The following is a 24,791-nucleotide window of genomic DNA, read 5'->3' as shown; positions in this document are numbered from 1 at the left end:
TATCGACACCGCATAAACCACGAGCTTTTTATCTTACACTCAGAACTGGAAGGCCATGGCTTCGATGGAGTAAACAAGTGAAAGAGGAAATCGTAAAGCGTGGTATACCAAATTGGAGAACTAAAACAACAGATTGAGAGGAATGGAAATGCTTTCATAGATTGGCCTATATGACAAATGTCCTGTAGAGGGTCGGCCAACTGTGAATGAAGTTTTGAATTAACAAATGCAATTCGGTATCATTCCGAGCAGGTTTTATTCGGACCTAGGGATTGGTTATTTTGGTTAATTTTAAGACTTCAGCATACCTTCATAAAAAGAGGACTATAAGTGTGTGGTAATCTATTGCATCTTCAATCCTCGAGAGCTTGAAAACATGCCACAACGTCCAATTTGATTGTGGCCCTATAAACTCCTAAAATTCATTGTCACATGTTTTTATAAAAATTTGAAGGTCATGCCGCAACAAAGTCTGTTAAAACCGGAAGTTATAAAGCAAGGCCGATAACCGACCATTTAGAGACGTTGTCTTTTTAAGCGATTATAAGGGTTTCCATATACATTTTCAGTCTTGCTTATAGCCGCGGACCTAATATTATTAAACCTCATCAGATTGATGGTTTCGTAGAATTGTTGCATTAGATCCATTTTTTGGAGAAGGTCTGTGACCACTGGTAACCTCAAATATCATATAACAGGTATTTCAGTTAAAAAATATAACACAAATCCTCAAAATAACTAGAATCGGGAGGTACATGCACCTAAGTTGACCATTCTTGGTGGAGAAGTTTTGTGACTACTGCGAACCTCAAATGTCAAATGACAGGTACTTCGGTCCAAAATGTTTGCAATAGTCCTCAAAAAAGTAGAAACGGAAGGTGCCGTTATTTGCAGCCTGTATCGATACATGCACATATTTTGACAATTTTAGATGGAGAAGTTTTTTATATGGGGGTTATGGTAACATGGGGCGCCTTCGCCACGTTTTTGTTCAAAATGTTCTCATACCGACACCGTTAAAGTTTTTTCAAATATTATTTTTGTTACAAATATTAGCATATCTTGACTATAAGTTTTGATATATAAATGGTTATAATTTTGTTTTTAAAATATTATTTTTGAGAATTTACAAAATGTGTAAAATGTGGCGATGCCTCCCCACCCATGGGGCAGCTTCGCCATCGATATTGAACATTCTCCAACGGACTCTAAAACTGTAATTTACCATACTTCTTCCTTAAATATCAACATTATGCAAAAAATTAACATGTTTTCTATTGAATAATCAAAAATTATTTTAAAATTCACAAAAAGTAACCGATTCTAGCGGTTAATTGAAGTAGGTGCCTTGAATTTAGGTACAACAAGTAAAAAAGTATCAGTCGGCTTTGCCGACAGAGTTATACCCTCAGCCTGTGCAATTTGAGACACGTTTTTCACAAAAAATTATGTATTTAGGGGGTTTCAAAATTTTGGTCGTATGAACCGACAAAAATGTTAATTAAGATTAATGTTCAAAAATTTTGCCGAAAAGGTACTTAAAGGAATGGACCGACATAGATAATGGGGGTGTCATAGGGGGTTTTTACACCATTCGGGCTGTTTTCTCAAGACTACTGGACTTGCCCCTGAAACAAATTTTACCATCGTAATTGAGGCAGCGAATGTAAGTTGCTTCAACAAAAATCAAAGTGATTCAATAGCAGGTCTTAAAGTGAACTTATTCAAAATGTTGTGTGGGAGGTATGGGATGGAATGGACAAATATAGTCCATATTCGAACCTGATCTATATCTGGTAGATATTATGAGAATATGTAAAGTATGGACCAAATCGGTCACTCCCATCAAGAGTTATCGTGCGCACAGTTTTTCCGAATATTTTTGAACTTTTGTGGGGTAGGTACCTGAAGGAGTGGACCGATATGGCTTATCTACGAACTTAAACTAAGTTTGGAAACAATATTACGAAGGCCAAATTTTGGCCGGAATCGGCATATTCGTTCGAGAATTATCTTGCACTTCCACCCATAAACATGGTGTCATAGGGTTTGTTTTTCAACTTTCAGGTTATTTTTTCAGGAAGTATGGACTTGCCCCTGAGAAAACTTGTACCTTCGTATAGGGGACAGTGAATACAAGAAGTTACAACAAAAACCAAGACGATTCGAGAGCAGGTCCTAAACTGAACTTTCCCGAAATTTTGTGTGGGAGGTACTCGAAGGAGTTTACCGATTGAGTCCATATTGGAACCTCATCTAAGTTTGGTAGAAATTTCATAATGTGCAAAGTATGGACCAAATCGGTTACTCCCTTCAAGAGTTGTCGTACGCACAAATTTTCCGAACATTTTCGAACTTTTGTGGGGGAGGTACCGGAAGGAGTGGACGGATATAATCCATCTTTGAACTTGAACTAAGTTTGGACAAAATATTACGAAAGCCGAATTTTGGACCGAATCGGCAGATCCGTTCGAGAGTTATCTTGCGCTCCAACCACTACACACGGTGTCATAGGTTTTTTTGTAACTTTCAGGCTATTTTCTCAGGAAGTATGGACTTGCCCCTAATGAAACTTACAGCGTCGTATAGAGGACAGCGAATACAACTTGCGTAAACAAAAATCAAAGCGATTCGAGACCAGGTCCTAAACTGAACTTTTCCGAAATTTTGTGTGGGAGGTACCTGAAGGAGTGGACCGATTGAGTCCGTATTGGAACCTCATCTAAGTTTGGTAGAAATTGCACGATGTGTAAAGTATGGACCTAATCGGTTATTCCCTACAAGAGTTATCGTGCGCACAAGTTTTGCGAACATTTTTGAACATTTGTGGGGGAGGTACCTGAAGGATTGGACCTATATGGCCCATCTTCGAACTTAAATCGAATCTGGACAAAATATTTCGATACCCAAAATTTGAACCGAATCGATTGATCCGTTCGAGAGTTATCGTGCGCACCAGCCAGCCAGACAGACAGACAGACAGACGGACAGACAGACAGACGGACGGACATTGCTAGATCTACTCAAAATTGTCTGAAACGGATATCGTACAAACATACTTGGGGTCTAAAACCATTATTTCTATGAGGCACATTTTTGGTCGTATCAAAGTGTAAATACCCTCTTTAGCCTAAAGGCTGAGGGTATAAAAATCATAATATAACTAAAACAAGATACGTTTAGGATAATATTTGATTTTAACTTCATACTATAGTGTGGTATATCTATGGTATAAAGAATTTAAGTTAAACATTACACATTTCTAACATTAACCCACCACGCCCCTATCATGGCGTAGGCGCCCCACCTCTGACATATTTCATAATATTAATATATTGACATTTGTAATTGTTTTTTTTTCCTGTGAATTATTGGGATTTTTACTCTTCAGTAGTTGTCTCCTAACGGTATAAAATATGTTTTTGATATCACAAAAGGTAAAGAAGATATTACAAAACATACCTACCATAATTATTTTTCCCAATAACCTGAAAACACAAAACCGCGTGCGTCCGCTTTCATACCTATGACACAACTGCCAACTTTTGGGAGATGATAGATCTTCCTTAAACTCACAATTTTGCTTTTAACGGATTTTTTCTAGCACTTGTATTTTGCGAGAAAATCGGCGCTGGCGTAGCCGCCCCAGTGGCGAAGGCGCCCCATGTTACCCTATATCAAAACATTTTCGGTTTCATGGCTGCAGGAAACCTCAAATGCCAAACTGTGGGTAGTTCAGTCATAAAATATAACTAGAACCCTCAGAATAACTAAGATCGGAAGGTATCGTTATATGGGGGCTATAACAAAACACGGACCTACATTGATGAGGGGAGAAGTATTGGGACTACGATGTACCGCTCGATTATTGCGGATGCTAGATTAATTACAACAGACGGACATGGCTAGATCGACCCAGAATTTTATCCTGATCACGAATATATGTAGATACTACGCAGGGTGGCAAATGACGACGAGAAAAAAAGACGTAGTTACTTTTAAGTGAAATTTTTTTTCTGTTTTGTGGGGTTTAATGCCTAACTGAGAATGAGAAATTTGCGGCCGAACCTTAGCTATTGAATTTGGTAAAAAAATATTAAATTCATGTAGTTTAAAATTTGTTTAAAGTTTCACTAAACCTGCCATATTTCACACTGTGCCCCGTTGGTAACTTTCCAAGTCCTCATTCAGCAGGACAGATTTAACATTGGACTCAAATATTCTGGATTTTATTTGGAGAATTATGGTGTTGTTTTGCCAAATCGCTGCCAATGTTCCAAATGTCTAGGGGTTAGTAATAAATTCGACACCATGGTCAATAACACTGTGAAACAAAATGGAGGTGAAAGTCTAGGGCACGGAAAATTCCTCTTGGGGAAGAAAGGCCTTAGTGAGTATATTAAGAACCCCGAAGGACAGATCCGCCGTGAGTCGAACTTCCGCGTTATGGCGTGATGATGTTTTTGCTAGAGACCCTGTAAGCCGTCAGGAATTAGCGTTGTATCTTTGTTCACTGTTGCTTAGCTTATTTTTGAGATGACATTTCTTCAGTCGAATCGAATGAGGATTATTTTCGTAGAGCACTTCGACCTTCTAGCTCGCTTTCTTCAATGTCGTTTTCGTCCTTTATTTTAAGAGCCGCTATAAAAGTACCACAAGATGACGTTTTTCAGCTTCGACATTTTCTGCAAAAATGTCTCTCAGAAAATTTTAGGTACGGCTCTCATTGACAACAAATCGATTTTGTAGCGTTTTTTTTAGTAATTTTTGACATTTACCCCTGTTTGCTCAGAAAAAACTGTGTTTTGTGTTTTGCATGTTATCTGAACAAAAACAGTGTAAATGCACAAAACGACCGCAAAAACGAGACAAAATCGATTAGTTGTCAAAGAGAGCCGTACCTAAAATTTTCTGAGCGACATTTTTGCAGAACATTTCGAAGCTTAAAAACGTCATCTTGTGGTACTTTTATAGCGGCTCTTAAAATAAAGGACGAAAACGACATTGAAGAAAGCGAGTAAGAAGGTCGAAGTGCTCTACGAAAATAATCCTCATTCGATTTGACTGAGGACATGACATCTCAAAAATAAGCTAAAGCAACACAAATATATAAACCTAATTCCTGATGCCTTACAGAGTCTCTAGCAAAAACTTCATCACGCCATAACGCGGAAGTTCGACTCACGGCGGATCTGTCCTTTGGGATTCTTAATATACTCACCAAGGGCTTTCATCTCCAAAAGGAATTATCTCTGCACCAAAATTTGTGTTCACAGTGTAATTCAAGTAATGAGAACCTCATTTGGAAAAAGGATTGAGCGGAATTTATCGAGTTCCCCAAACTATTACTGATGCTATAAACTCCATATAAAGGTGCCGCCCATAAAATACAAATCGCTGGGGAAAACTAATGGAAGTATATACACTTTCATACCCCATCCAAATAATCGTTTTTGACCCAACTATGATTGAGCGAAATCTATTTCAGCCAATTTGGTGTCGATTTAGCAATGTCCGTCCGTCGGTCTGTCTGGCTGGTTGAAGCGCACGTTAATTCTCAAACGGATAGGCCGAGTCGTTCCAAAATTTGGCCTTCGTAATATTTTGTTCGAACTCAGTTTAGGTTCGAGGATGGCAATATCGGTCCACACCTTCCGGTACCTCTCTCACAAGTAATCACAACTTTTCGCTAAAATGCACTGTGGGGCCAAAGTCAGGTTTTGAGGCAAAAAAAGTCACTGGGGCTAGCTAGACCTTCAAAATTTCGTGCAGATGTTTATAATCGGCCTAGAAACTGATCTGCCATATTTGGTTGATATTGGTTCATAAATAGATATAGCTCTCATATATATGTTCGCACGATTTTAAGTAATTGGTGGACCAAACACGCAAATTCTGTCCAATTATGGTGAAATTTGGACAATGCTACCGAATTCTGACTATAAATACGTTTACCAAGTTATATTGAAGTTGGTTCTGAATTGGATATAGCTCCCATATATATTCGCCCGATTTTAGATATTTGGTGCGTCAATCACCCTATGTCTGTCCAATTTTGATGAAATTTGGAATGTATGATGGAATTTGCACTAAAAAAAGTTTGCAAAATTATAATGAAATCGGTTCAGATTTCGATATAGCTTCCATATATATTCGCCCGACTTGTGGTATTCGGTGCACCAAATACGCAAATTATGTCTAATTTTGATGCAAATTGGGAAATGTCGTGGAATTCGGACAATAAATAAGTTTGCCAGATTTGAATATATCTCCCATATGCATTTTCCATCCGATTTGAAGTTTATTGTACAGTAAATTCGTAAAATAATTCCGATGAGGAATAAATTCGGTACTTCTGGTCGAAATCAGCTAAGATTAGAGTCGGTAAATTTTTGTTATATTCAGTTCACAGTTAATTATAGCCCCCTTATATATTTTCATCCTATTTAATGTTAAGTTGATAAGATAGGGTATCACATAGTCGGCCCCGTATTTTATTTGGTTAGGCGTGCACAAATGTTTTTAATTTGTTCTTTAACACCCGTCATGTAGTTGTCTTTGACACCTCTATGAAATTTCGCCACCACTCCTTCGAGTACCTCGCACACAAAGTTTCGGAAAAGTGCAGTTTAACAGCAGCTCTCGAATCGCCACTTGTACTCACTGTCTCCATTACGACGGTACATGTTTTTTCAGGCAAGTTCATACTTCCTGAGGAAATGGCCCAAATGCTGTGAAAACCTCTATAGCACCATGGGTAGTGGGTGGAGCGCACGATAACTCTCGAATGGATCAGACGATTAGGTCCAAAATTTTTCCAAACTTGGTTTAAATTTGAAGATGGGCACTATCGATGCGCACCTTTCCGTACCTCCTCCTCAAAAGTTAAAAAAAATTCACTAAAATAGTATGCGCTACTCGTATATCTGTTGAACGGAGCAACCGTCCAAACTTTGGATCTCCTAATATGTTGTCCAACGTTTACCTCCCCCACAAAAGTTCGACATTTTGTTTAAGTGGAGTTTAGGATCTGTTCGAAGATCCTTTGGACAAGTATAACGAGGCTTCTCCTTGTGGTCCTGTTTAAGCTATATATTTTGTTTTTCGTGGGTGACAAACTGAAATGACTGGTGGGCACAATATCTATCGAAAGAAATGTCTCCCAAAATAAGACCCGCATCCAAAATTGACCAACATACCATTCCTTCAAGTACATTCTCCGCAACACTTTTGAGCTTCAAACCAAATATTTTTTTTTGTCGGAAATTTCACGGTTCACAAAAAGGGCCGCAAAATCCGGTATTAGATTCGGTATTGTCAATAGATACTTTTTTAGTTGTTATAATTTCGGGTCATAATACATTTTATGCAATATAAAACATTCTTTACTCATATTCCGATACCTGATTGTCACGGGTTGGAACTAGTTGGCAGACTATAAAGCCCACAACCCCTTCGAATATAATTCTCATTCTAAATTACCATGGTAATCATCCTCCTTTGATGATACACATGAATAATTTGAAAATAAAGAAAATATTCCGAAATCATTTAAAAGATGACCAAAAGAATGAATGAGCATCCTTTTGGATGGATGATAATATGCAAAACCTTTTTTGGAAGATAGTTAAGCAACTGTTTGCTTTTATAATTTATAGACAAATTTTAATGAAATTTACTATTTCGGCACCAAATGTTTCCAATGATATCCTTAGGATATGTTTGTTATCTTTTAACCATGCATGGTCATTTGGTTATGTGAAAGATAGAAAACAACCTTTTTTCTCTTAAAATATACTTCAAGAAAAGATAATAGCAACAACAACATCAAGACAAATAATTTGTAAACTTTATACGAATACGAATAAATTGCCATAAGTCAAGTTTAAAAAGGCAAGGAGGCATTTTAAATAAAATGGCATCATTGAAATCTTCGCACACACAACCAAAAATATTTTTGAATTTCCCAAAGGATCCATGCCGTCGACGATGTTGATGATGATGTTGCTGACAAGGGACCCCATACGGACGGTATTTATGCTGTATGTGTTCTCAGATGATAGTTGATGCGTAAAGAATTTAGTTAATATGCTAAAATATTTCACATCACATCAACAAATGATGGTCATTCATATTTGCCTGCCGAAAATCGAAATCAGGCCGAATAAAATGGCAAGAAATAAATTTTGTACTCCTTTACGCATCGGTGAATGGTTGGCATGAAGCGCCCCTCTCTCTTATGGCATGGAGTGGCCAAGGGCTTTTTACTATGTGAATTACTTTACATTTGTTATTAATTTGATCATTTCGTTATAGTCGGGAATGGGGTGGGGCGAAAACAGCATGCTGTGGCACATGCTGAACTTTTGATAAATATAAACACAAATCTCTCACCCTCCTGCACCCATGCAAAAGGCCAAATATCTCCACAAAAGGCCAAAAGCAGAACGCACACACACCAACACATACAAATAAAATCCCATAAATATTTAAAACGAATGAACAATGAGCCACGACTGCTGTTGTTATTGTTGTTGCTGTTTAAGGTTGCCTTAGGTCAACTTTTTGAAGATTTTGAATAATTCAAAATGAAAAGTTTTTGAAGTTCATTTTTGTTTTCATTCCTTTGGGTAAGGGGAAGTGATGCGCCCTAGATATTTGTTTAATATGTAAATCATTTATTAAATATATTCTGCTTGTTGTCTCATACCTGATCATTCATGGTGGAAATTTCATTTTCTCCGGGATTTGCATCATTAAAACTCCTCGTTGCATCATTGACTCCAAATAAGGGATCTCCACCCACAACTTCGAGTACAAAATATTGCGAGAGACCACCATCACTGCCGGCAACACACACCACTTCCAACACCGTATCATTACGTAGTTCACAGGATCTGGGGGCCTCGGGAGGATCTGAAAAGGACGAAGAGGAAGAATAAACGTGAGAAAAAAGTTAAGATACTGTCCATTTTATGGGTTTCCTTTGCCATCAAAATCAAATACTTACTTGCTGGCAAAATATGCACCAGACACGGTGTTGTCTGACGACCCACAGCATTACTGGCCCAACACGCCAATGTTATTAGTTCGGAATCGGTTTGTGGCAGGTACGTTACAGTGCTCACCAGACCATTCGATTGAATTCTCGAATTCAAGACCTGAAATTAAAGAAATAAATACAGAAATGAGTCGAAAGTAATATTTTCTGAACTATTTGTACCATTATGAACAACTGTTCATTATGAACAACTGTTCATTATGAACACCATTGTTCAATGTGAACACCACTATTCATTATGGACACCACTGTCCATTATGAACACCAGTGTTCACGGTGAATGCCAGAGTTCATTATGAACGCCAGTGTTCATTGTGAACACCACTATTCATTATGAACACCACAGTGCATTACGAACACCATTGTCCATTATGAACACCAATGTTCATTATGAACACCAGTGTTCATTATGAACACCAGTGCTCATTATGCACACCAGTGTTCATTATGCATACCAGTGTTCAGTATGAACACTAATATTCAGTATGAACACTAATGTTCAGTATGAACACCAGTGTTCAGTATGCACACCAGTGTTCATTATGCACACCAGTCTTCATTATGCACACCAGTGTTTATTATGAAGACCAGTGTTCAATATGAACACCAGTGTTCAGTATGAACACCAGTGTTCAGTATGAACACCAGTGTTCAGTATGAACACCAGTGTTCAGTATGAACACCAGTGTTCAGTATGAACACCAGTGTTCAGTATGAACAACAGTGTTCAGTATGAACACCAGTGTTCAGTATGAACACCAGTGTTCAGTATGAACACCAGTGTTCAGTATGAACACCAGGGTTCAGTATGAACACCAGTGTTCAGTATGAACACCAGCTTTCAGTATGAACACCAGCGTTCAGTATGAACACCAGCGTTCAGTATGAACACCAATGTTCACTATGAACCCCAGTGTTCACTATGAACACCAGTGTTCAGTATGAACACCAGGGTACAGTATGAACACCAGTGTTCAGTATGAACACTAGTATTCCGTATGAACACTAGTATTCCGTATGAAACCTAGTATTCAGTATGAACACTAGTATTCAGTATGAACACCAGTGTTCAGTATGAACACCAGTGTTCGGTATGAACACCATTGTTCGTATGAACACCAGTGCTCATTATGCACACCAGTGTTCAGTATGAACACTAATATTCAGTATGAACACTAATATTCAGTATGAACACTAATGTTCAGTATGAACACCAGTGTTCAGTATGAACACCAGTGTTCATTATGCACACCAGTGTTCATTATGCACACCAGTCTTCATTATGCACACCAGTGTTTATTATGAACACCAGTGTTTATTATGAACACCAGTGTTCAGTATGAACACCAGTGTTCAGTATGAACACCAGTGTTCAGTATGAACACCAGTGTTCAGTATGAACACCAGTGTTCAGTATGAACACCAGTGTTCAGTATGAACACCAGTGTTCAGTATGAACACCAGTGTTCAGTATGAACACCAGTGTTCAGTATGAACACCAGTGTTCAGTATGGACACCAGTGTTCCCTATGAACACCAGGGTTCATTGTGAACGCCAGTGTTCCCTATGAACACCAGGGTTCATTGTGAACGCCAGTGTTCATTATGAACACCAGTCTTCCTTATGCACACCAGTGCTCAGTATGAACACCAGTGTTCGGTATGAACACCAGTGTTCGGTATGAACACCATTGTTCAGTATGTACAGCAGTGTTCAGTATGAACACCCGGGTTCAGAATGAACACCAATGTTCAGTATGGACACCAGTGTTCCGTATAAACACCAGTGTTCAGTATGGACTCCAGTATTCAATATGAACTCCAGTATTCAGTATGAACACCAGTGTTCAGTATGGACTCCAGTGTTCAATATAAACTCTAGTATTCAGTATGAACAGCAGTGTTCAGTATGAGCACCAGGGTTCAGTATGAACACCAGTGTTCAGTATGGACTCCAGTATTCAATGTGAACTCCAGTATTCAGTATGAACACCAGTGTTTAATATAAACTCTAGTATTCAGTATGAAGAGCAGTGTTCAGTATGAGCACCAGTGTTCAGTATTAACACCAGTGTTCAGTATGAACACCAGGGTACAGTATGAACAAAACTATTCATTATGAACGTCAATTTTCACTACGAACACCACTATTTATTATGAACCTCACCTTTCAATACGAACACAATATCACTGTTCATTATGAACACCGCTGTTCATTATGAACACCACTGTTCATTATGAACACCATTGTTTATTATGAACGCCACTGTTCTTTACGAACAATATTGTTCATAATGAACATAATAAATAAATAAACTGTACAAAAGTTTTCATAATTAACAACATTGTTCACAATGAACAACATTGTGCGTAATGAACAACATTGTGCATAATGAACATCATTGTTCATAATGAACAACATTGTGCATAATGAACAACATTGTGCATAATGAACAATGTTGATTGTTTAAAATGAAAAATATTGTTCATAATGAAGAAAATTGATCATAATGAACAACATTGTTCATAATGAAAAAGACTGTTCATAATGAAGAACATTGCTTATTATAACCAAAACTCGTCCTTATGAACTCCTCTGTTCATTATGAACCCCACTGCTCATTTTGAAGCTCCATTGCGAATTACATACAGCTGTATTCATATTCTCAACATAAACTTATTATACAGCTAGATTTGATTATATTTTATCTCAATATTTTCAAATACTAATCACAGATACTCTTAACCTTAATTTAATGGAAATATATAAAAGGCAATCACATTTCAAAAAAGATTTTCTTAATTAGATGCACATACGAAGAGTAATTTGTCCCAAGTACTCTATTTTCTAGATTCCCATGTTGAATGATTGAATATTACCAAAAGGGAAGCCATTAACCTATATTTGTACAAACCTATTTGTTTCCCATTGGAATAATCTCCTCCCCCTTCTCTCTCACTGCGAAATTGAATTGCAATAAAGAGCAAATAAACTGAAAATAATCACTTCAGTAAATATTGATGGAGAAATATTTGCTGCTTCAAGTGCTGTTGTGCTCTTCTTGTGTTCGGATAGATACTTGATATGGTTATAAATTTATCAGACATTAACAATAAATTACCAATTCTGTCACAAACATATAAAACTTTGCAGACATGCTGAGCAGCTATAGAGAGAGAAAAATAATCAAACACACATACACACACATGCTAGGCAATCACATGCACCTGTGATGCAACTAAAAAGTGTCATCATCTGTGTGTGTCACAGATGTCAGTTAAATTATACTTTAACTCTTGTATTTATTGAAAACTAAGTATGAGTGACAACCTACATACACATTTATCTGTGTATGTACATATATGGATGTTGGTATACAGACATGTCCATACATCTAGACAAATAAACCAATCTTCATTATAATTCATTGAGTGGTGGACTGAAGTGCAACGGGAGGGGAATTCAGTATGTATACTCATTCATGTGCTGCCGTACGTTCTCCAATCTCGTGTGTACACGAACGATGCTCCTCTAGTAATGACAATTGCTTTGAAAGCCAAAAGACAAGTGCAAGTCCTTTGTGTAAGCCAATATAACCCCATGAATGGTTTCTAAAGCCACACCAATACTCATGTATTCACTTCGCACACACACACACACAGACGTACACACTATTGATCATATTTTGGAGAACATACCACTTTTCAATAGATTATAAATAATTTATAAAATTCGATTAGGTCTCAAGCCAAGTCACGTATATTTATTTGTATGTATGTATGCTGTCTATTACTCTGTTTGTTTGGCTGTCAGTCGGACTGTCTGCTTTCTTGTCTCCTGTGACTTCAGCCTCAATGAACAAACGAACGAATGAATGAATGACTCTTTGTCTGATTGTTTGTATTTGTATTTTTTCTTCGTGTTCTTTCCCTTTGTTCCCTCTTTTGGTATTGTTGCAAAACTTTTGTGTGTGGGTTTCTGCTCTTATCCTTCATTCATTGCAGTGCAATGCCAGTAGCATTTAAAAAGGATATGTATTGTAGTGTTTTTTTTTTTTTTTTGGAAGTCATTAAGATTCTGTTTAAATGACCGAAAAATACTAAAAATTGGGGAAAAAGTTGGAGTGTTCAGATATCAACATGTGACAAAGTGGGTTTTTAAATTTTCCTAATTATAATTCAGTTGTAAGTACTATGGTGTTCTTAAGAAAATTTAATTGGTATAAAGGGCCACATTTGGAGACTTTTCCTGAGTATCTCATCCATTTAAAACTTTACTACAAGTGGTGTAGTATGACACGCTGTTCGGTCTCGGCGATAAACAGTATGACCCTTATCATTGAGCTAATATGAATCGGGGTGCACTTATTGATGAGAGAAGTCTCTCTTTTCCCTTCCGGGATGTTTGTGGGCATAACATCAACTGTCCCAAAATCTTTTTGGGATTGCACAATTGAGAATTTCAAATTTCGTGAAAGTCGATTCTGTTTTAGCTGAGGAATTATATACCCTTAACCTTCAGACGTCGTAGGGGATGAAAATTACAAAGTAACGACCCTGGCTTTACCATGGCAGAAGCCACGACATACATATATCGGCCCCTCTTTCAAATCAAGGCGATACTGAACTCCCCTCGGTGTCACCTGGGGAGCCGCCTTTAACAACCGATGAAGGGAAAGAGCTAATATATACCGAGCGTTTACCCATCAGAACGATAAAAACTTGGGTTGGGCTTTGGGCTAGAACCCACCCCTACAAAAAAGATAGCACTATGAAATAACAAAGCCCTCAAAAGTTGACGTCCTCCTTAAATAGGTTTAAGACCATCATCAGTGAATATGTACCTGGAATGTTCAGGTACAGGTTTAGGTGGAGTTTATTCACGGATGTACTTTCCATGTTCAAAGATAGATAGTACTACCGTATAGGAAACACAATGGATTGGAAAAGGCGTCACCACAACACAAAAATGTGACGCACTGGTTTCAAATTAGTAGCTACTCGTAGATTTAAACATCTGGTCTCCAGCTTCACCCCGGTGAATGAATGATTTGCTACAATTCGGATATAAGCAAACTGTTTCATCACCACTTTTATTTAAGCTTATGCAAGGACGGGGAGACCAAAAATATATTTTACCAGCGCTTAGAGAAACATATGACAGTTATCTTGTCCATTACATTTAAATTATCCTAGGCGATTTTAATGCAGATTTAAGCATTACGACATTTCTAAGGGCAACTATCTGGTACCAGACCAAAAAAACAACAAATCAAATTTATCACTTTGTGATAGATGGAAGATATTAATTGGGCGTATTGGATGTACGATCGTTCCGAGAAGCAAACATCGACTCGGAACACCCCCTTTTTGAAGCAAAGGTATTTACCCGATTCAACATAGCAAATAAAGTTACAACACCGCAGTTGGGTATCGGTAAGCTGCAGTCACAACAGATAGCTACAGAATTTTCCACTTAACTGGCCCAATTGGTTAAAGAAAGCCTTCTCGTTCCCATAACATATCAGCACAGTGACAAAAGATTGCCCATTCTATGCAAACAGCCGCAAAATACCTACTTCGATACCAGAGACCAGAAGTGTCGTGATCCTACTGAAAAGGAGAATACATCCTATAGGGCTACTCTACGATCGGTAACGACGTGCAGAGCCTGAGAGAGGTATCGCGAGTAATAGAGAAACGTCTTTTCTACAGAAAAATGAAAGAAATGGAAAAGCGTGACTGGGAAAAAATCGAGATGTACAGACGGCAGAATCAAATCCGAAAATTCGACCAAAGAGTGAAACAACCTGTTGAGACGGACAAGATAAACTGGTAACAGATACAGATAGGGTGCTTAGGATATGAAAGGAGCATTTCCATAACCAATACTAGCGAAGACGATGAAGATACCTAAGATCCAATAACCGAAAATGGTAAGGAGTGTATACCGCCTGGTTAAGATGAGGTAAAGACATCAATAAACCGATTAGAGAACAAACAAGTAAGAATCAGTGTCAGTCTGCTGTGCTGAGGGAGAATAACCTCAGCCACTGCACAAAAAACAACAACAACAAAACCAGACACAACATTATGTGAGTTTTTGTATGACGAGTTTGCTTTAAAATCTGTAGGTACCGTACTGTGGGGCTATACCAAATCATTGTCATTACCAAACATTTTTATTAACAAAACTTCTTCATAAAGGTAATAATAATAATTGTTCCACAAACATCCCAGACGGGACAGGAGAGACTTCTCTCATATCAATGAGTGCACCCCGATTCATATTAGCTCAATGATATGGGACCTACTGTTTATCGCCGAGTCCGAACGGCGTGTCATACGACACCACTTTATAGAGAAGTTTTACATGGCTGAAATACTCAGGAAATGTCGCCAACATTACTGAGGGGTATTTTGCCTCCGTTGAAAATTTTGATGTTGCCTGGCCGGGGAATCGAACCCACGACCTTCTGCGTGCAAGGCGGGCGTGCGTACCATTGCACCACGGTGGCACATCATAAGCGTCACGAAATATTATATTACGTTAAGCTAATTTTTTAAGAAATTTTTGAAAAAGTTTAAGAGTTATATTGCACAATAACCATTTTTGTATAAGCTTTGGCAGGGCTTTGGAGCTTTTGGGTCATTTTTCTCGGGATGTATTGACTTACCCCGGAAAAAAAATTGTACCATTGTAAATGATGCCGCTAGAACAACTTATTAAAAAAACGAATCAAAACGATGCGAGAGGAACTCTTAAACTTCACTTTCTCCGAATTTTGCGGGAGGGGTACCAGAAGAAGCGGACCGATATAGTCCATATTCCAACCTGATACATGACTGGAAGAAATAATACGATGTGCAAAGTCTGCACCAATCAGAAACTCCCTGCGAAAATTATCTTGCGGATTTGCCATCTTGGTTGTTGCCATCAGGGTTTCTTGGAGCCTAAATGGCCAATATCTCAGGAAGTATAGACTTGTGCAAAATGTACCGTCATTAAGAGAGCCGCAAGGACAACCTACTGAAAAAAATTTCAAAACGATCCGAGAAGAGTTCTTAAACTTCAAGTGTGGACCGGAATATTCCATATTCGAACGCGATCTATATCTAGAAGAAATAATACGATGTGCAAAGTTTGGACCAAGTCGATTGCTCATTTCGAGAGTTATCGTTCACACCATTTTGCAGAAAACATTTGAACTTTTGTGGGGGAGGTACGCGAAGGAGTTCAAAAATATAGCCCATCTTAGAACTTAAACTAAGTTTGGACAAAATATTACGATAGCTTAAATTTGGTTCGACAGACAGACAGATGGACGGACATGGCTAAATCGACTCAAAATTGTCTAAAACGAATTTCATCCACACATACCTGGGGTCAAAAATCTTATTTTGATGAGGAACATTTTTCGTAGTATAAAAGTGTATATGGGGATTTCTGAGTGAAATCGGCCACTTTTTCAAGATGAGGTTTTTGATTTCCTTTATTTTTGCTGTGGTGATACTGCTGATTAACAAAACATTTTAGTATATTTTCAGATTTTTTTGACTAACGGTTCCAGAGATATCGCGCCTTAAAAAAGTCAAATTCTGTAAAAACTACATGCAAAGAAATACTCATAACTTCTTTAATATTGGTTCAAATTGAAAAAAATCTTTTTTTTGTATGTTTTGTTGTTTTATCAGCTATTAAATAAAAAATAGCAAAAAAAAATTGCACAGTGGGCTTGGATGTTATTTTCGCGATTTAATATTTAAAATCAATTTTTAAAGATGTTCGAACCCTTCGATGTTCTTTAAATTTTTTTGTATTAAACTACGTTCAATTACAAAAATTTTAAGTCCTATGTGGTAATGGGATTCGGACGAATACTATTTTTTCTGAATTTTTTAAAATTTGTCAATACAATTTTTCCTTCATACCTTTGTCCAAAATTTGAATTTCCTGTATTTTTGAAGCTAAGAGTACATATTTATCATTATACATTATATATTTATCATAAAGAATATAAAAAAATGCACAGTGGGCTTTATTGGAATTTTTGCTGATGCATTTTCAAAATCGAAAAATGACGCAGTTTTTATAATGTTTGAGATAAATTCATAAATATAAAATCAAAACAAATATTTATAAATGAAACTTTTAATTTTTTTAATTTTAATAAAATAAAAAATTGTATTGACAAATTTTTAAAAATTCAGAAAAAATAGTAATCGTCCGAATCCCATTACCACATAGGAATTAAAATTTTTGTAATTGAACGTAGTTTAATACAATAAAATTTAAAGGAAATCGAAGGGGTCGAACATCTTTAAAAATTGATTTTATATATTAAATCGCGAAAATAGCATCCAAGCCCACTGTGCAATTTTTTTTGCTATTTTTTATTTAATAGCTGATAAAACAACAAAACATACAAAAAAAGATTTTTTTTTCAATTTGGACCAATATTAAATAAGTTATTAGTATTTCTTTACATGTAGTTTTTACAGAATTTGACTTTTTCAAGGCGCGATATCTCTGGAACCGTTAGTCAAAAAAAAATCTGAAAATATACCAAAATGTTTTGTTAATCAGCAGCATCACCACAGCAAAAAATAAGGGAAATCAAAAACCTCATCTTGAAAAAGTGTCCGATTTCTCTCAGAAATCCCCATATACACTTTCTAGCCTAAAGGCAGAGTGTATATAATTGCAGTCGATATTCTGAAAACCGGAATCGAAATGTTTAAACGGTGTATGCATCAATTAGTTAGCACCATCTAGCAGGATAAACGCCAACGATTGGAACTTGAGCATCCTATACCCCGTACCCACGGTAGCACCCAGTTTTTGAAAGAAAGTTCAGAGTAAATCAATTACACCCTTCTACAGGCAGAGGGAAGGACAAAGTTTGGTCAACTCCAAATAGTCTGAAACCGATTTTGTTTTACCATACTCGTATGCGGGGCACAACCATTTTTCGATTAAGCCTATTTTTATACCCTCAGCCTTTAGGCTAAGGAGGGTATATACACTTTGATACGATGAAAATGTGCCTCATCGAAATAATGGTTTTAGATCCCAAGTATGTTTGGACTGTTTCAGACAGTTTTGAGTCGATCTAGCCATGTCCGTACGTCTGTCTGTCTGTCCTGCTGTCTGAAGCGCACGATAACTCTCGAACGGATGAACCGATTCGGTTCAAATTTTGGCTTTCGTAATATTTTGCCCAAACTTAGTTTAAGTTCGATGACCTACATCGGTCCACTCCTTCCGGTACCTCCCCCACAAAAATTCGAAAATGTTTGGAAAGTTTGTGCGCACGATAACTCTTAAAGGGAGTGACCGATTTGGTCCATACTTTGTATAGCGTAAACTTTCTACCAGAGTAATATGAGGTTCCAATAGGGTCTCAATAGGTCCACTCCTTCGGGTACCTCCTACACAAAATTTCGGAAAAGTTCAGTTTAGGGCCATCTCTCGAATCGCTTTGATTTTTGTTTTAGCAACTTGTATTCACTGCCCTCCATACGACGGTACAAGTTTCATCAGGGGCAAGCCCACACTTCCTGAGAAAATAGCCTGAAAGTTGCAAAAAACCCCTATGACACAGTGTGAGGTGGTTGGAGCCCAAGATATCTCTTGAACGGATCTGCCGATTCGGTCCAAAATATGGCCTTAGTAATATTTTGTCCAAACATAGTTTAACTTTGAAGATAAGCCATATTGGTCCACTCCTTCATGTACCTCCCCCATAAAAATTCACAAATGTTCGGAAAAATTGTTCGTATGGTAACTCTTGAAGGGAGTGGCCGAATTGGTCTATACTTTACACATCCAAATATATCTACCAGATATAGATCAGGTTCAAATATGGACTACATTTGTCCACTCCATCCGGTACCTCCCACACAAAATTTCGGATAAGTTCACTTTATGACCTTATATCGAATCACTTTGATTTTTGTTGAAGCAACTTGCATTCGCTGCCTCTATTAGGATGGTAAAAGTTTTTTAGGGGCAAGTCCATACTTCTTGAGCAAACAGCCCGTATAGTGTAAAAACCCCCTATGGCACCATATGTTGTGGCTGTAGATCCACTTCCATAACGGTCAATGTCGATCCATTCCTTTTAGTATCTCCTCCGCAAAACTTTTGATCTTTAATCCTAATCAACATTTTTGTCGGTTCAAATGCTCACAATTTTTAAAACCCCCTAAATACATACATATTTTGGAAAAAAATTGTTTCAATATACACAGGCTGAGGGTATATCTCTGTCGGCCAAGCCGACTGATACTTTTTTACTTGTTATCATATCAAAGTGTTAAGGGTATGAGGGTATAACTACCTCATACAGACACTTCCACACATGCACATTTCAAATCATATTTCATCGAAACCCTACTCCATAAAATTCCTATGAATGGATTTTTTTAAGTACCACTTCCACTTGGAAATTCTTCTTCCTCTTAGAAGTCACAGATGAAAAGTCATTTGGCCAAAGTCATCATCAATGGTTTCATTAAATATTTAGAAAACTCAATAATTGTTGTTACTGAAGAAACTTTCATCTTTCGAGTAGCCTTTACTGTCTGTCATGTTTGTTCAGTGTCAGAATGGGAAAATGAAATGTCTTGTTTGTTTATTTTTTCCTTTGGAAAGTGCAGCATCTTCTTTTGACTCGCTTTTCTTTTGTGATACTTTATGTGCTCTTTTGTCGCATTACTCCAGGGGATTTCTTTCTCTGTGTATTTGTGTGAACATGATTTCGACCAGGCTCTTTGATTGCTTATAGATTTGCAATTGTCCAGATGTGCATAGCACAAAGGAATCCCACGTATCAACATTCTGCATGGTCACAGGATTCAGTAAGAAGTCAAAAAAATGCAAAGAGCCAAAGGTTTGTAATATAATATATGTTTTCCTCTTCACATATTTTCTATGCATGTTAAAGCCCTTTTCAGTTTGATATTTATGGTAAAATGGTCATGTGGTTGAACTTAAGGGTCATGCACTATTTCTTCTCTTTTTAGATAAGTTCAACAAAGTTTATTTGCTCACTCACATGCAGTGGAGAGGTCAATTAAATGGATCTTCTCCCCAAAAAAACCCATGTTTGTATTACTTTTATAAATGATGCTTAAACTTGGCTATTTTATATAACCAAACAGCAGCAATAGCTTATTTTCTACTCGTTTTTGTTTTTGTTGCTTTACTTACTGGTGACACATTTCTTGTATTGTTGTAGGTCCAACTGAATTTCACCGAATCTGGTGGATCAGCATCTACTTCACATTTGACCGGTATTGAGTGCATATTTATGGCGCCAATGGATGTTTGTTCAGTGCCTGGTTTACATCGGGGTGAATCTAGAAAAAAAAGAAAGAACAAGAGAAAAGGAAGTTAAAGTAGAAGAATCATCAGTTATGGTAAATGTAAAGAAATGCACAAACATAAAGAGTGAGTATTAAAAGCATAAGTTTGAAAAAAATGACTCTTAGTTTCCATGTATGTGTGGTCATGATGAATATTCTATAATGCACATATGCCACACATACACATGTACTTAAGTATACTTCTACAAAAAGGACAAGAAATATCCTTTGGTTACATTTTCTTTTGTGATCAGCTGGGTTCTTTTTTATGTTTTGCAAGTGTTTTTTTCTCGTTCGTTTTTTATTTGCGTGTACTATGAGTGTGAGAACAATTGATGTAGCCCTGAGCGTAGTAATTAACATGGTCTACTTCATAACCTAAAATACATAATGGCCCACAAATGTATGTTTAATGTTGGTCTGCCGAATAATGTGTACTGTACAGAACGTTCATAGAAATTATGACATTTTCCTTTAGAGTTGTTATGTTGACCTTTTTCTCTTGGGTTCTTTTAAATTTAAATACATGGTGGAGAAATTTAGAATGAAACAAGTAAGAAAGTATCTGTCAGCTCTTCCGACAGAGATATATCCTCAGCCTGTGTGGATTTAAACCTTTCTTTCCCAAAAAAACTTGTATTTAGGGGGGTTTCTAAAAATTTTGGGCGTATGAACCGACAAAAATATGGATTGGATTAAAGATCAAAAATTTGCGTGGGATATCGATATATAGGGCTATCGTACCATACTTGCCTACGAAAAACATAATATCGCTGTAAACAGGGCCACTAGGAAAACCTTCGGTAAAAATTTCCAAAGAATCCTCGAACAGACCCTTAACCACACAAAAATGTTGAACATTTGTGTGGGGGGTACCCCAAGGATTGGACCGATAGGGCCCACATTTGAACATAAACTAACATTTTAGCAAATATTTTCGAACTTTTTTGGGAGAGGTACCGAAAGTAGTGTACATATAAGCACCACCTTCGATTTTCATCTAATATTCGAAGAAATATTACGATAACCAAATTGTGGACGAACGCAGAATTCGGTTCGAGCTCTCCAGCCACTACATATGGTGTCATAGGTGTTTTTTTACACCTTTCGGGCTGTTTTCTCAAGAAGTATGTACTTGCACCTAAAAAAGCATTTACCGTCCTAATTGAGACAGCGAATGCAAGTTGGTTCAAAAGAAATCAAAGTGATTCGAGAGCACGTCTTAAAGTGAATTTATCCAAAATTTTGTGTGAGAGGTACCTGAATGTGTGAACAAATATAGTCCATATTCAAACCTGATATACATATGGCAGATGTATTATGATATTAGGATGGTCATACTTTAACCAAATCGGTCACTTCCTTCAAGATTTATCGTGCGCACAATTTTTCCAAAAATGTTGAACTTTTGTAGGTGAAGGTGTGGACCGATATGGTTTATCTTTGAACTAAGTTTGGACAAAATATTACGAAGGGCAAATTTTGAACCGAGTCTGCAGATCCGTTCAAGAGTTATCTTGCGCTCCACTTTTCAGGCTATTTGCGCAGGAAGTATGGACTTGCCCCAAATGAAACTTGTACCGTCGTATGTGGGCGGTGAATACAAGTTGCTACAACAAAAATCAAAGCGATTCAAAGCAGGTCCTAAACTGAACTTTTTCGAACTTTTGTGTGGGAGGTACCAGAAGAAGTGCACCGATTGAGTCCATATTGGAACCTCAGATAAGTCTGGTAGAAATTTCACGATGTGCAAAGTATGGGCCAAAACGGTTACTCCCTTCAAGAGTTATGGTGCCCATAAAATTTCCGAACACATCCGAACTTTTGTGGCGGAGGTACCGGAACGAGTGGACCGATATAGCCCATCTTCGAACTTAAACTAAGTTTGGACAAAATATTACGAAAGCCAAATTTTGGGCCGAATCGGTTTATCCGTTCGAGAGTTATCGTGCGCTCCAGCCAGACAGACAGACGGACGGGCAGTTCTAAATCAACTTCAAATTGTCTGAAATGGATTTCGTCCAAACATACATGCTGTCTAAAACCATTATTTCGATGAGGCACATTTTGCCCGTATGAAAGTGTATATACCCTCGTTAGGATAAATGCTGAAGTTTGGACTAGTAACCCATTTCCAAAAAAGCAACATACTATGAAAACCCAAGGAAAAGAAAAATAACATCTAAAGTTGATGACTCCCGTAAACGTTTTAAGGGTCATGATCTGCTAATCTGTACCACGAAGGTGCAGTTTACGAAATACAGATATACTTGAAAAATAAAAGGCCGATATTACTGCCATACAGACAATACAATGAAGGCGTCACAACACCTAAAGGTGTCACACTGTATTATAGCTGTCATGACACAAAGCGTGAGCTTGTTTGTGGAATTGTAGTTGATCGGAGGTTAAAACATTTGGTCTCCAGCTTCACACCAAAGAGTGAAAGACTTGCTGAAATTCGGATAAAGGCTAACTTTTCAACATCTGCTTAGATGCGGTCATTCTCCAACTGAAGACAAGCACGGAAAAATATGTTTTACGAGCGCTTAGAAGAAACATATGATTGACTTCGCAGCGCCAAAAAAATCATGGTAGTTACCAGTATCAGATTTAAGCTTCTCGACATTTATAACGGCACCTGGCTGTCTCCAGACCAGAAAACAAGAAATTAATTTGATCACGTTGTGACATCATATTGAATCAAATTGATATTCATCGAGCGTGTTGGATGCAACATCGTTTCGAGAAGCAAACATAGACTCGGACCACCACCTAGTTGCAGCAAAAGTAAGCATCCGATTAAACGTAGTAAATGAAGTACGATGCAATCACAACGGATTGCCACAGCATATTCAACTCAACTAGCCCAATTGCTTAATGAAAGCACTCCTCGTCCCGATAACATATCAGCACAACGACAAACTATTGCCTACTCCAAGCAAACAGACGCAAATTCCATACTTGGATACCAGAGACCTCCACCAAGGAACCCAGGGAAAGAGCAAGAGTGTAGCGCTGCTACTGAAGAAAAAAATGCCGCATATAGGTCTACTTTACAAATCAGTAGCAACGTGTAGTGCACGAGAGGTATCGGAAGAAAAGGAGAGAGGAGAAACCAGAATGAAGTACGGGTACAGGCACATCATCCAATAGAGATCAACAAGTTAATTTGGTAAGCATTTTTCGAAACTGTCAAGATTAGGTGAAGACAGCAATGAACGGACTGAAGAAAAGCAAGACAGCAGGAGCAGGAGCCCATGGCGTACCAGCCGAGCTGCTCAAAACCGGAGGCGACACGCTAATAAGGTGTAGGCATCAGCTATTTAGCACCATGTCGCAGGAAGAACGCATACCTGATGATTGGAACATGAACATCCTGTTTCCCATCTAAAAGAAGGGAGATAAGACTGTATGCTCTTACTATAGGATCATAATTTTTCTCCCTTGTGCTTACAAGATAGTGCCAACGACTGAAACCTATGGTCAAATAATTAAATGGGCCAAAACCAATGCGGCTTTAGACCTGGGTAATCCAGATATATACCCTGCGGCAAATCCTGGAGAAGACATAAGAAATGCTGGAAAAGGTTATACGAGATGCAAACATCAAAAGAAATGGCCCAATTTACACCAATAGCCACATGTCACTTACTTATGATGACGATGTGGACATCATGGGTCGATCAGTAAAAGATGTAACTGATACCATTAAGACGGCTGAGGAGAATCAGCTAAAATGGATCTGGCAAAAACGGCGATAAGACCAACATGATCGACGAGCGATGCGTCCATTGAGCTCTGATGAAGTTGGTATCTAATTTGTGGTAGTTAAAGACTTCGTCCACCTCGCCACCCCCATAAATACAACAAACAAAATCCGTTCTGAAATAAGGAGACCCAGCAACATTAATTGGAAGTAGTGCAATGTAGACTAGTTCTATCACGGCATGTTTTGATGAATGACATCCTTTCCTCACATTTTAACAGCATCTGGATGCAGTTCAATCGGAGTCGTGAAAAAGGCGCTACAATTCCTTACATTTTAACAGCATTTAGATGCGAACCATTTAAATTGCATCCGGATGCAGTTCAAACGGAGTCGTGAAAAAGGCACTTCGTTCGATAAATGTTACAAGCAGTTGCTTAGTGATCCCTATAATCAAGCAAGCCAATTTGTAGATACCTATAACTACAAAAATTTTCCGAAGATAAAAAAGTGTGCATCAATTTCAATTTGATATAAAATAAAAAAACCAAAACTCACGAGAAGATTTTTTTCTTAATGAAGTGCTGATGGAGTACTTGTCGAAATCTCAACTGGTGATGGGAAGACAATATAAGAATCTTTAGCGGATGA

The 24,791-nt window shown here is 37.7% G+C and overlaps 1 protein-coding gene across 10 annotated transcripts in view; it reads right to left on the bottom strand.

Annotated features, from left to right (window-relative positions):
- Nucleotides 1-24,791, bottom strand: part of side (motor axon guidance molcule sidestep) — a 704,399-nt gene that overhangs the window by 95,669 nt on the left and 583,939 nt on the right. For all 10 annotated transcript variants that reach the window (XM_073961267.1, XM_073961269.1, XM_073961268.1 and 7 more), the window contains exons 12-14: nt 20,277-20,425; nt 9,011-9,161; nt 8,711-8,916 (exon numbers count right to left, since the gene is read on the bottom strand). In XM_073961267.1, coding sequence (XP_073817368.1) covers nt 8,711-8,916; nt 9,011-9,161; nt 20,277-20,425 — 506 coding nt within the window. The remainder of the gene's footprint in view (nt 1-8,710; nt 8,917-9,010; nt 9,162-20,276; nt 20,426-24,791) is intronic.

The sequence above is a fragment of the Musca autumnalis genome, unplaced genomic scaffold (genome assembly GCF_047663935.1).
Source record: "Musca autumnalis isolate F117 unplaced genomic scaffold, ASM4766393v1 scaffold_1, whole genome shotgun sequence".
Classification (NCBI taxonomy): domain Eukaryota; kingdom Metazoa; phylum Arthropoda; class Insecta; order Diptera; family Muscidae; genus Musca; species Musca autumnalis.
This window is presented reverse-complemented; position numbering and strand designations above follow the sequence as displayed.